The sequence below is a fragment of the Danio aesculapii genome, chromosome 5 (assembly GCF_903798145.1).
Source record: "Danio aesculapii chromosome 5, fDanAes4.1, whole genome shotgun sequence".
Classification (NCBI taxonomy): domain Eukaryota; kingdom Metazoa; phylum Chordata; class Actinopteri; order Cypriniformes; family Danionidae; genus Danio; species Danio aesculapii.
Genome location: NC_079439.1, coordinates 65,909,073 through 65,921,572, shown reverse-complemented (window position 1 = coordinate 65,921,572; position 12,500 = coordinate 65,909,073). Strand labels below are relative to the sequence as shown.

At 38.4% G+C, this 12,500-nt stretch overlaps 1 protein-coding gene across 1 annotated transcript in view; it reads right to left on the bottom strand.

The window, feature by feature from the left end:
- Positions 1 to 5,756: 5,756 nt before the first annotated feature.
- The window catches only part of ptgs1 (prostaglandin-endoperoxide synthase 1), a 69,157-nt gene continuing 62,413 nt past the window's right edge, over positions 5,757 to 12,500 (bottom strand). Inside the window, 2 exon segments of the mRNA XM_056458718.1 lie at positions 5,757 to 6,171; positions 10,981 to 11,128. Of these exon segments, the coding sequence (XP_056314693.1) occupies positions 5,825 to 6,171; positions 10,981 to 11,128 (495 nt within the window). The 3' untranslated portion in view covers positions 5,757 to 5,824.

The window sequence follows — 12,500 nt, the reverse complement described above, 5'->3', positions numbered from 1 at the left end:
TCAGATCAGGTGACCTTCTTCCAGTTTTCCAAAGTCCATTGACGCTTGCATTCCAATTGTAAGCATTTTTAACAGCGGACAAGATTCATCCATTTCCAATCAAACTGGTGTTTTGGTCAAATCTGTCTTTTTGATCAATTTTGTGTGACCCTCTGTTGAATCAGACCAGACAGAGTTGCTTTTATTTCCCTCATGCATCTTTGGGTCTTTGGCTCCAAACACGCTATCACTGATTTGTTGCAGATATAGATATTCATACACAAATACTGTATGTATAACTACAGTTGCAGATGGTTCACAGAATGGCTTTGACTGTTCCAATATGGCAGACGGCTTTCAAATAGTGACTCACTGAAAGAGCCACCAATGAAGCATCTGAGAATTTATCTGTGAATGTAAGTATTTGAAAATCAAAACAGCATTGCTGGACTACTGGACTGTGTTGCTTAATATACTGAGCGACATTACCAACTGGTTAGGCATGCATAATATATTATATTTAGTAACTGTTGCATACTAGTGTATTCATTCTGGTGCCAAAATTTTCCCAGGTAAATGGGAAAAGACTCAGATCAGATCAAGTGACCTTCCTCCAGTTTTCTAAAGTTCATTGACGCTTGCATTCCAATTGTAAGTACTTTCAACAGTGGACAAGAGTCATCCATTGCCAATCAAATTGGTGTTTTGGTCAAATCTGTCTTTTTGATCAATTTTGTGTGACCCTCTGTTGAATCAGACCAGACAGAGTTGCTTTTATTTCCCTCATGCATCTTTGGGTCTTTAGCTCCAACTGATTATCACTGATTTGTTGCAGATATAGATATTCATACACAAATACTGTATGTATAACTAAAGTTGCAGATGGTTCACCGAATGGCTTTGACTGTTCCAATATGGCAGACGGCTTTCAAATAGTGACTTACTGAAAGAGCCACCAATGAAGCATCTGAGAATTTATCTGTGAATGCAAATATTTGAAAATCAAAACAGCATTGCTGGACTACTGGACTGTGTTGCTTAATATACTGAGTGACATTACTGACTAGTTAGGCAGGCATAATATATATCATATTTAGTCATTTTTGCATACTAGTGTATTTATTCTGGTGCCAAAATTTTCCTTGGTAAATGGGAAAAGACTCAGATCAGATCAAGTGACCTTCTTCCAGTTTTCTAAAGTTCATTGACACTTGCATTCCAATTGTAAGTACTTTCAACAGTGGACAAGAGTCATCCATTGCCAATCAAATTGGTCTTTTGGTAAAATTTGGTCTTTTTGGTCAATTTTGTGAGACCCTCTGTTGAATCAGACCAGACAGAATTGCTTTTGTTGGCCTCATGCATCAATGTGCCTTTGGCTCCAAACACTCTGTCACTGAAATGGCCGATATAAATATTCATACACAAATACTGTATGTATAACTACAGTTGCAGATGGCTCACCGAATGCCTTTGACTGTTCCAATATGGTGACGACATAAAACAACAATGCCGGAAAAATAGACTGCACCGCTCAAGATGCTGAGTGATATCTCCAATTACTCTACTTTCATTGCTTTCATGCGTCGAAGAGCCTTGGGCTCCAAATACAATGTCGGTGATTAATATTCATACATACATAATGTACATATAACTACAGTTACAGATTGTTCACCAAATGGCTTTGACTGTTCCAATATGGCGGACGAATTTCATATAGCAGCCACAGAAACAGCCATGTGATTTTGTTTTAAGAGATAGCAAAAATGGGCTCGGTTAATCAACAAACAATTGTTGTTTCCCTACTGAAAAAAACAGCTCAAACCAGCCTAGGCTGGTTGGCTGGTTTTAGCTGGTCGACCAGTCTAGTTTTAGAGGGGTTTTGACCATTTCCAGGCTGGTTTCCAGCCATTTCCGGGCTGGTCAAGCTGGTTTTAGCTGGTCATTTTCCAGCCTGACCAGCTAAGACCAGGCTGGAAATGGCTGGAAACCAGCCTGGAAATGGCCAAAACCCCTCTAAAACCAGGCTGGTCCACCAGCTAAAACCAGCCAACCAGCCTAGGCTGGTTTAAGCTGGATTTTTCAGCAGGGTTTTGGTCATTAAATCCCTTAGACAAAGTCTGTCTTCACATTGGGATGATGGTTGGATGGAAATGATGCTTAATTTGCAAATGTTTTATGCGATACTCTAGTTTTGAGCATACGTCTAAATCTAAGTCTAATTTGCATATTTGGATGGCAACACAGCTATCGATCAACTGATTGTTTGCGTAACATTTATGCTACCCGATCAGAAAATCTACTAGATGGTCAATTGTATTCACTTCCCCTGTTATGATTGGTCATAATGTTTTGGCTTATTCATGTATATACTCCACATTCAACTTTTTCTGTATATGGTATAGAAGGGAAGTATGTATATTCAGCTTCATGGTATAAATGTAGGTGAAATTGATCATTTATCAGGTTTATATACACTGTCTTTCTTATAATGCCAAGGAATTTTTAATACTGCAAGAATTTCAGAGTAATTAAATGTATATATGTTTTCTTACTGAAAATTAGATACTATTTAGCAGTTTTTTCAAATCTTTTATGGAATCTTACAAAAATGACTTCTATAAGCCGTGGTATTATGTGAAGTATTGTTGAAAAAGGTCTCCACAGTAATGGAGAGTAAATGGAGCTTAAAGTTGGTTTATTTCGTGCAACAACTCGACTGTTACTTCTGCTCGTGCCAAAGGTTTAAACTATCTTAACATTAGTTATTTCTCTGACCTGTATTGTTGAACTTAATCTCGAGAAATCGGGAGTGTTGTACTTCATGGGCTACCAACTGTTTTATCTTAATTTTACATAGAAGTGAAAGTTGTAAATCAATAAAACAAGTAATAATAATTAAATAGTAAGTCTTGTCTTGACTTTCTCAAACTCACACTAGACATGCTAATGCTAGTGCCTGCTAATGGGAAGCTGACACACACTACTGTTAGCCATTTAGATCATTCAGAACTAATTAGTTTGATATACACTAGACATGCTAATGCTAGTGCCTGCTAATAGGAAGCTGACACACATACTACTTTTAGCCATTTAGATCATTCAGAACTAATCATAGTTTGATATACACTAGACATGCTAATGCTAGTGCCTGCTAATGGGAAGCTGACACACATACTACTTTTAGCCATTTAGATCATTCAGAACTAATTAGTTTGATATACACTAGACATGCTAATGCTAGTGCCTGCTAATAGAAAGCTGACACACATACTACTTTTAGCCATTTAGATCATTCAGAACTAATCATAGTTTGATATACACTAGACATGCTAATGCTAGTGCCTGCTAATGGGAAGCTGACACACATACTACTTTTAGCCATTTAGATCATTCAGAACTAATTAGTTTGATATACACTAGACATGCTAATGCTAGTGTCTTTTAATGGGAAGCTGATACACATACTACTGTTAGCCATTTACATCATTCAGAACTAAACATAGTTTGATTTTCAGTAGACACGCTAATGCTAGTGTCTGTTAATGGGAAGCTGATACACATACTACTGTTAGCCATTTAGATCATTCAGAACTAATCATAGTTTGATTTTCAGTAGACACGCTAATAATGCCAGATAATTGGAAGCAGTTTGATACACTAGACATGCTAATGCCTGCTAGTGGAAAGCTGAGACACATCCACTATTTAGATAATCTTATTCAGAACTAATCATAGTTTAGAAATATGTTGAAAAAAATCTCTCCATTAAACAGAAATTGGGGAAAAAAATAAACAGGGGGCTAATAAATCTGACTTCAACTGTACACTAGGCATGTTAATGCCTGCTAATTGGAAGCTGAGACACATAGTCTACTGTACTGTTCACCATTTAGATAAATTCATTCAGAACCAATCATAGTTTATACACTAGACATGCACTAGACATAGGTGTCGCGGACAAAGAGGGTTGGGAAGTCGTGGATGAAGGAGAAGTCGCGGGGGTGCGTGTGAGGAGGAGGGTCGGTAAAATGACCCGCGGTGTCGGATTAGATTTCAGAGGCTCCGGATCTGGCTTGTTCCGGCACAAATCAAGCCCTGGGCCAATCATAGATCCACAAAAACAATGCCAATGACTTATTTCAAGTTGAACAGTATTTAGATGGTCAATTTACACGGCAAAGCTTCAGCATCATAGAATGGACGGAATGCTTTTTTTGGAGCTCTTACATGCATAGAAGTCTACCTGGGACAAACTCAACTTTATTCTTGACGTACGAGTGGGCACAGTCATTGGAATCTTTTTGGCTCGAGACTTCTGGTCTCATTTATTCATTTTCTTTTCGGCTTAGTCCCTTTATTAATTTGGGGTCACCGAATGAACCGCCAACTTATCCGGCGTATGTTTTTACGCAGCAGATGCCCTTCCAGCTGCAACCCATCACTGGGAAACACTCATACACTCTCATTCACACACATACACTACAGACAAATTTAGCTTACCCAATTCACCTGTACCACGTTTTTGGACTTGTGGGGGAAACTGGAGCACCCAGAGGAAACCCACGCGAACACAGGAAGAGCATGCAAACTTCACACAGAATTGCCAACTTACCAAGCCAAGGCTCAAACCAGCGACCTTCTTGCTGTGAGGCGACAGCACTACCTACTGCGCCACCGTGTCACCCTGGTCTCATTCACTTAAATTGATTTTTAAACAATAAAAAAACAGCCTTTTTTCAGCCTTTGAACACAATTGTTTGTAGAGCAAGTAGTTTCACCATTTTCTGTCGTTTATTATTCCTAGTCATTCTAAAACAATCGCAGTTCCGCATTACAGAAAAAGGTCAATAGGACGAGTGTTTTGGAAAATGGATGGATGTTTTTTAACGTGACTGCCTCTAAACGAATTTATTTTTTACGCTTAAAGGTGCTGTATTATGTACATTTTCGACTCTTCTAAAGCAGTGTTTCTCAACCACGTTCCTGGTGGGCCACCAGCTCTGCACATTTTCCATGTCTCCTTAACCAAACACAGATCATCAGCTCATTAGCAGAGACTGAAAGGCCTGTGATGGGTGTGACAGACCAAGGGCACATCCAAAACATGCAGTGTTGGTGGTCCTCCAGGAACGTGGTTGAGAAACACTTCTCTAAAGCATAAAAATACCATAATATGTTTGCGGATATTTAAGAAACATGCTAAGTGAACATACAATGCTAAAATCTGTTATTCTCATGTGAACATATGCATTCTGTGTTTGTTTTGGTCTGTGTAACTCCGCCCACTGCTAGTTTAACCCAATTACATCTCGGCACCCCATGTTGAATTGATGGAAAATACGCGTATTTCATATAAATCCTGAAGCCAAAACTGCAATTTACGGAGGACACTATAGTGGTTTAGACTATTTTAAGTAACATTAAGTGCTACTGTATGTGTACGTACATTTAAATGAATCCATTGGTTCAACGCACGTATTATGTACATACTGGTACATACATTACGCCTGTAATAAATTTACTATATGTAATTACATTTACATTGTTGACCCATCTTTTACACCTTAACCCCAATTAAACCTACTCATACCACCAAACCTGTCCCTAATCCTACCATCTTAATAGACCCATACATCTTTCTGCAATGCAATTGGAACACAATAAGTACATTGTACTAATTTTCGATGTAAGCACACAGTATTTAATGTGACTTAAATTAAAGTGTAACCTCTTACAAAAATATACACTTCAATCACCTTGTTAAAAGCAACTGGTTTGGGATCTAAAATTTCTGTTTTATTTGTGTTCAGTGTTTTCAACAGGATTCCAGACAGACATTTTGCTAAAGTTCACCATGAGATGTCCTCTGTGGTTTATAATCTGATGGAGGAGTGTGGAAAGACACATACGGGCACCATTTCGTATTGAGGCACACCAGTTTCTTTAAAGTAGCAGAGTTTACTATATCAAAGCCTGTCTTGCCCCCAAATGTGCTGGGCTTCCAGTAGTCTGGGGAGCAGATAGGATTTCCCATGAGGCCTTTTAGGGAAAAAGGGGCCCCCATTTCCACCATGCTTTCACCAAATACCGCACCAGGTCGTGTTTTCTCTAGCAGAAGAGCTGGGTAGAACTCCATAGCATCAATATGTCCGTATAGTTCCTCTAGCTCTTTAGACATCTCCTGCTCTCCTGGAAAACAAGGACGTCAGGCATTAACAGCTAATAAACAATGCATGCAATACAATCTTTTAGAAACAGGAACCATTACTCAATAATGTGGCTACAGTTCTTTTTGTAGCAAGGAAGGATACATAAGTTTAAGACATAAGACATAAGTTTTTTATGCTACGCAATTGTGTTGGGAGCGCCACGGTGGCTCAGTGTTTAGCACTGTCGTCTCACATCAAGAAGGCCGCTGGTTCAACTCCCGGCTGGGCCTGTTGGCATTTCTGTATGGAATTTGCATGTTCTCACCATGTTTGCATGGGTTTCCTTCGGGTGCTTCGGTTTCACTTACAGTCCAAAATGGTGCACTATAGGTGTTCTCCTAACCAACTTTTTAATTTGGCACAGCAGTGCTTTACACATTTAAATTGCACTAAAACCAACAAAAACCTTCCTTCATGTCTCAGATCTGAAATATAGCACTGTATAAAGGTCTTAGGCCACCATTTGATTTGTCTTAGCAATGTTATAATAATGACCACATATAATTATCTATGGGTCTCTACTTGAACAGTGAAATTATATTTTAACTAGGGACTAAGGTGATGCGAAACACCAGGTCAAGTGACTTTAGCGTCGTTAAACGTTCAAAGCATCCGTTGTTTCAGAAGCGGTTCGAGACCTGGCGAATCTGTGTTTGACTGACAGGGTCAGAAAAAACCTCTATCTATTGTAGCCTAGTGGACCGTGAGTGTGCACAGAGTAACTGTGCTGCAAATGGCTTGAGTTCAAATCCTGACTCATAAATACTCAGAAATTATGTCTTGATGTATTTTAATGTTACTTTTTATGACCAAAACAAGACATTTTTATTCACAAAGTGTTCATTTGGATGTCAGACCTTTATTAAAACAAAACACGTTACACGAACAGAACATTTAAAAACTAACATCTATAGCTGCATCACCCTGGATTCGAACCCATTATCTCTGCATGTTAGTCAGGAACTCTCACCGCTTCACTAAATCAAATGGTGGCCTACAGTGCTATATTTCAGATCTGATGCTGATCTGAGACATGAAGGAAGGTTTTTGTTGGTTTTAGTGCAATTTAAATGTGTAAAGCACTGCTGTGCCAAATGAAAAAGTTGGTTAGGAGAACACCTAAGGTGTTTCGAAACACCAGGTCACGTGACTTTAGCAGCATTAAACGTTCAAAGCATCCGTTGTTTCAGAAGCGGTTCGAGACCTGGCGAATCTGCGTTTGACTGACAGGGTCAGAAAAAACCTCTATTTATTGTAGCCTAGTGGATTGTGAGTGTGCACAGAGTAACTGTGCTGCAAATGGCTTGAGTTCAAATCCCGACTCATAAATACTCAGAAATTATGTCTTGATGTATTTTAATGTTACTTTTTATGACCAAAACAAGACATTTTTATTCACAAAGTGTTCATTCGGATGCCAGACATATGTTAAAACAAAACACGTTACAAGAACAGATCATTTAAAAACTAACATCTATAGCTGCATCACCCTGGATTCGAACCCAGTATCTCTGCATGCTTGTCAGGAACTCTCACCGCTTCACTAAATCTGCTTAAGCGTTTCTTTGCTGAAGCTGTTCCAGCGCAATACATAAAAATGACCACTAGGTGTCACTGTAGAGACGGGTTAAGAAACATTTCAAAGCGTTGACACATTTGCTTCGACTGTTTCATGAAGCCTCGCTTTGCCCACCACTAATTTTAACACTGAGTGTCTCAATAAACCAGAGACCAGAACTTACATATATATATATAGTAGCAGCATATGTTATCTGCCCATTTCATGTCTCAGGCTAAGTTGGTGGTTTGTGCGGCAGGTTCATTCCCCAGCCTAAAGGCTTCTCACTTTGACCACAACTACTTGTATAACAACTTGTTAACAATTAACATTATTAATTTTAATAGTTACATTATCACTCAAATGTTGGAGGATTCCCAGAATGCATGATGTTGTAAAGCCATTATAACAAACATAAATCTTTGACTACAGTAGTAAGGAAGATCATACGAGCCACTGGAGGTCAAACTAAATTCAGACTTTTGCCAGGAAAAGCCATTTTGTACTGAAAATTTAGTTTTTTCCAATTTTGTTTACATTTCCCTTCTATTTTCTGTGTGTTTCTTCATGAAAAGACCCAAACATAATTAAAGATTGTCATTAAAACTTTGCTAAAACAGCTTTGGTGGACTAAAAGTTATGCACAAAAATAATAAAACTCCCTTAAACCTAACATTTCTCTCATTACACCTTTAAAAAACAATGAATTAACTAGATATTAAAGTTTGAAGACAAACTTTATGGTGGCTTGAAAAGCCGAGTCTAAAAGTTTGAAGTCGTTTTAAAGTGTAAATAACTGAAGCAGTTTTTATGAAGTTTGAAACAGTCGGCATAGATAAGTACATATATGTTAGCATGTTTCTAGGTTGTTGCTAGGGGGTTGCTAAAGTATTCTGAGTGGTTGCTAGGCAGTTGCTAACATAAATTAGCATGATTCTAGCATTAATTAGCATGTAACTAGCATGTTTCTAGGATGAATTAGCATGATTCTAGCATGAATTAGCATGTAACTAGCATGATTATAGCATGGATTAGCATGTTTCTAGCATGAATTAGCATGTTGTTAGTATGATTCTAGCATGAATTAGCATGTTACTAGCATGATTCTAGCATGAATTAGCATGTTACTAGCATGATTCTAGCCCGAATTAGCATGTTATTAGCATGATCCTAGCATGAATTAGCATGTTACTAGCATGATTCTAGCATGAATTAGCATGTTACTAGCATGATCCTAGCATGAATTAGCATGTTACTTGCATGACCCTAGCATGAATTAGCATGTTACTTGCATGTTTCTAGCATGAATTAGCATGTTACTAGCATGATCCTAACATAAATTAGCATGATTCTAGCATGAATTAGCATGTTACTAGCATGAATTAGCATGTCACTAGCATGATTCTAGCATGTTACTACCATGATTCTAGCATGAATTAGCATGTTGTTATCATTATTCTAGCATGAATTAGCATGTTATTAACGTATTTCTAGCATGAATTAGCATGTTACTAGCATGTTTCTAGCATGAATTAGCATGTTATTAGCATGATTCTAGCATGAATTAGCATGTTTCTAGCATGAATTAGCATGTTGTTAGCATGATTCTACAATGAATTAGCATGTTACCAGCATGTTACTAGCATGAATTAGCAGGTTACTAGCATGATTCTAGCATGAATTAGCATGTAACTAGCATGATATTAGCATGAATTAGCATGTAACTAGCATGATATTAGTATGTTGCTAGCATGATTCTAGCATGAATCAGCTTGTTTCTAGCATGAATTAGCATGTTGTTAGCATGAATTAGCATGTTACTAGCATGACTAGCATGTCACTATCGTGTTGATAGCACCTTTCTAGCAAGATTAGCATGTCAATATACATTTAAACTGTTAGCATGTGTTAGAATAGCTAGTCACAGTCACAGTTGCTAGGGTGCTGAAATTGGTTGCTAGGGAGTGGCTAGTAAGTTTAAAGGTAATCAGTGATTGGCTGCTGGCTAGACTGAGTTGAATGAGGCCAGACTCTAATCTGTAGGACAGTCTGATGCAGAGTTATGAGCTCACAAAGTTTGACCCAATGTTAAGTCAATGGGACTTTTGGGATTTTTCTGGGTCGTTTTTCGGAAAACCCAAAGTCGGATCAGTTAGAAAAGATATAGCAACCCGAGTCAGACCAGTTTGAAGGTTTGACGAAAGTTTGAAGTATGTAGCTTGAAAGGCCTAGGAGGAGATACACTTAGAAATTAGTCTCAGAAGAAGAAGAAGAAGAAGAAGAAGTTTTGATAGATAACAATATGCTGGCTTTTCAAGCCACCATAATTACATTCTGAACACATTAGAAATATAATGATAGGCATTAGTGATGGCGGTTATATCCACGGGTGCTGCGGATAATCCACGGGTCGGGCGGGTCGGGTAATAAAAAATACATTATGATTAATTGCAGTTGGGTCACGGCTGGATGAGTTTAATTAATAGTGATTTTTGCTTTGTATTTTTTTAACACATCCTGTAAAATATGAACATGTTTTTAATACATTTTTCATCAGGCAAACAGGCCCTAATTTTCAGGCTAATTTGAAAAAAAAATATGCGCATGGTGGAGGAAGTCCATTTGTTAAAGCAGAAATGGAGGCGAAACCGATTGGAGAGAAACTTGAAACGGAAGAATTAAAAACAAAACAAAAGTGCCGTGTGGGAGCGTTTTAGTGAAGTGGTTAATGAGGATGAATCAAGTGCTGGGTATGCTATATGCAATGGCTGAGAAGCGCTGTATGTATAAATCGAAAGGCCAGTCAGGTCAAAGTCAGACTTTAAGTTCTTGCATTCGTCGGGACAGCAAAAAATACCACTGGAAGTTAAGTCTAGCCTCATGGATGCATGTGTGGACCTGTGCTGCCTTGATATACAGTATACCCCCTCCATGTTGTCTCTGGCAGGGGATGCTCACATTAGCTCACTCACTGAATCTGCTGTTAATAACGAACGATCCACGCTGACCTATCACCATGCTTAAAACAAAGAATTAGAATTATTAAAGTGACGATCGGGTGCGCATTTATATATCAGATAAAATTATGTGCGGGCAGGTGAATGATTCCGCCGATTCAGGTGACATTTCAGCTGATCCTCGCGGCTCTTTACATGTAGTAATGATGAATTATTTGTCCACCGTTCTTCCCTTGTACTGTAAATAGTACAAAAATTAAAAGTACAGTCATACCTGTCAACTCTGCGAAGGATGTGTAGGGTTTCAGATTGAATCTCTTGCGATATTCATTGAACGGCTGAAGTCGAAGCTCCCTCGATTCAACGATGACCCTCTCAGCTACTCCGGACACCACTGGGTGAATGTTATGACCCCCTCCGATCTGTTTCATTAAAAAGACAAGACATTTTCATTCATAATTACACTAAAGTACATTTATATTCAATACAGTGATGAATGCTAGGTCAATTAGCATTGATTCATAAATGTATTTTATGATTATAAAACAAGCAGGATGGCTTAAAGTACAGAAATAATCCAGATATTACCATGAGGGTTTGTTTATTGTGTTCATGTCTGATCCATTTATCCATTTTTATCATCTTTATCCTCTCCACTGCAGCAGCAATAGCTAATGTATTTCAATAGCTAATGTGTGGCATTTATGCGAGAGCACCCTCTAGTGTCCAGTATGAATGAATCAGAAATAACAGCAACGTGTGGTCACAATAATAATTCAAAAGTCTTCAAACCACTGTCCAGCAAAGTTTGGTTGTAACTTGCTAGTGTATTTTATATAATCCTAAAAACATGATTAGCTACTTGATTATATGATTTTATACAACAGTTCTGTCTGGTTCTCGAATCTGATAGCCGTGCAATATTCTGCAATAACAGCACTCAAACAGCCTCTTCACTCTTGCGTATTACTCCGCCCACATGACAAGCAGAAATAAACTCACTACAGTTTGACAAATATTGCATCTGTTGGACAACATAATGTACTTTTGAGGCTTTGTAGGTGAGAATGTAGTTGTGTAGCTTGCAACTATGAGTTTATTTATAAGGATGGTGCTTATTTAAAATATTTATAATATTGTAGATTCAGTGTGTCGGCAGCCTTCAGCATGCAGAGCAAAGAATATGATGGCTGACCACCACAAGATGGTGACAGAGAGCGCATAATAAGTCCTTAGGGGAGAAAAACTCAACGTTTTCTTTTTTATTTCAAACTACAGCTAAACACATCATTACAGAACAGGTAAGTGACATGCTAAAGGCCCGTGCACACTGATACGCTTTTGCGTGCGTTTTCTGTCAACGTTTAACGCCTCGTGACTAAATAAAGGGCGCCAATCTGATCGTGCACATCAACGCGCAAAACAGCAGGCATAAATGGTCATTTTTAAAGAAACGCCTCATGCTCATTTTTTGTTTTGATGCGCCGCATGAAAACCTTGTCCACCAATCAGATTGCCAATTTTGTTCACATGCACGGAGCTGCTGAATTTACAGTAAACAGCACTTGGAGGCGCTCAAGCGCAAAACTGTCAATGCAAGCGCACACTAAAGAAGATGCCCAGAGGCGATTTGAACGTGGAGCTGCTTATTGAACTGGTGAACAATAATCATTTCTTCATCGCTAGAGCTGAAGCTGCTACTTGAACCATCTATAATAACAAGCGTGTCAACTTTCTGTCTTCTTCTTCTGTGCTAAAAGCGGGTGTCAGAAGCTTAAAGTTGTGTAGCGCCAT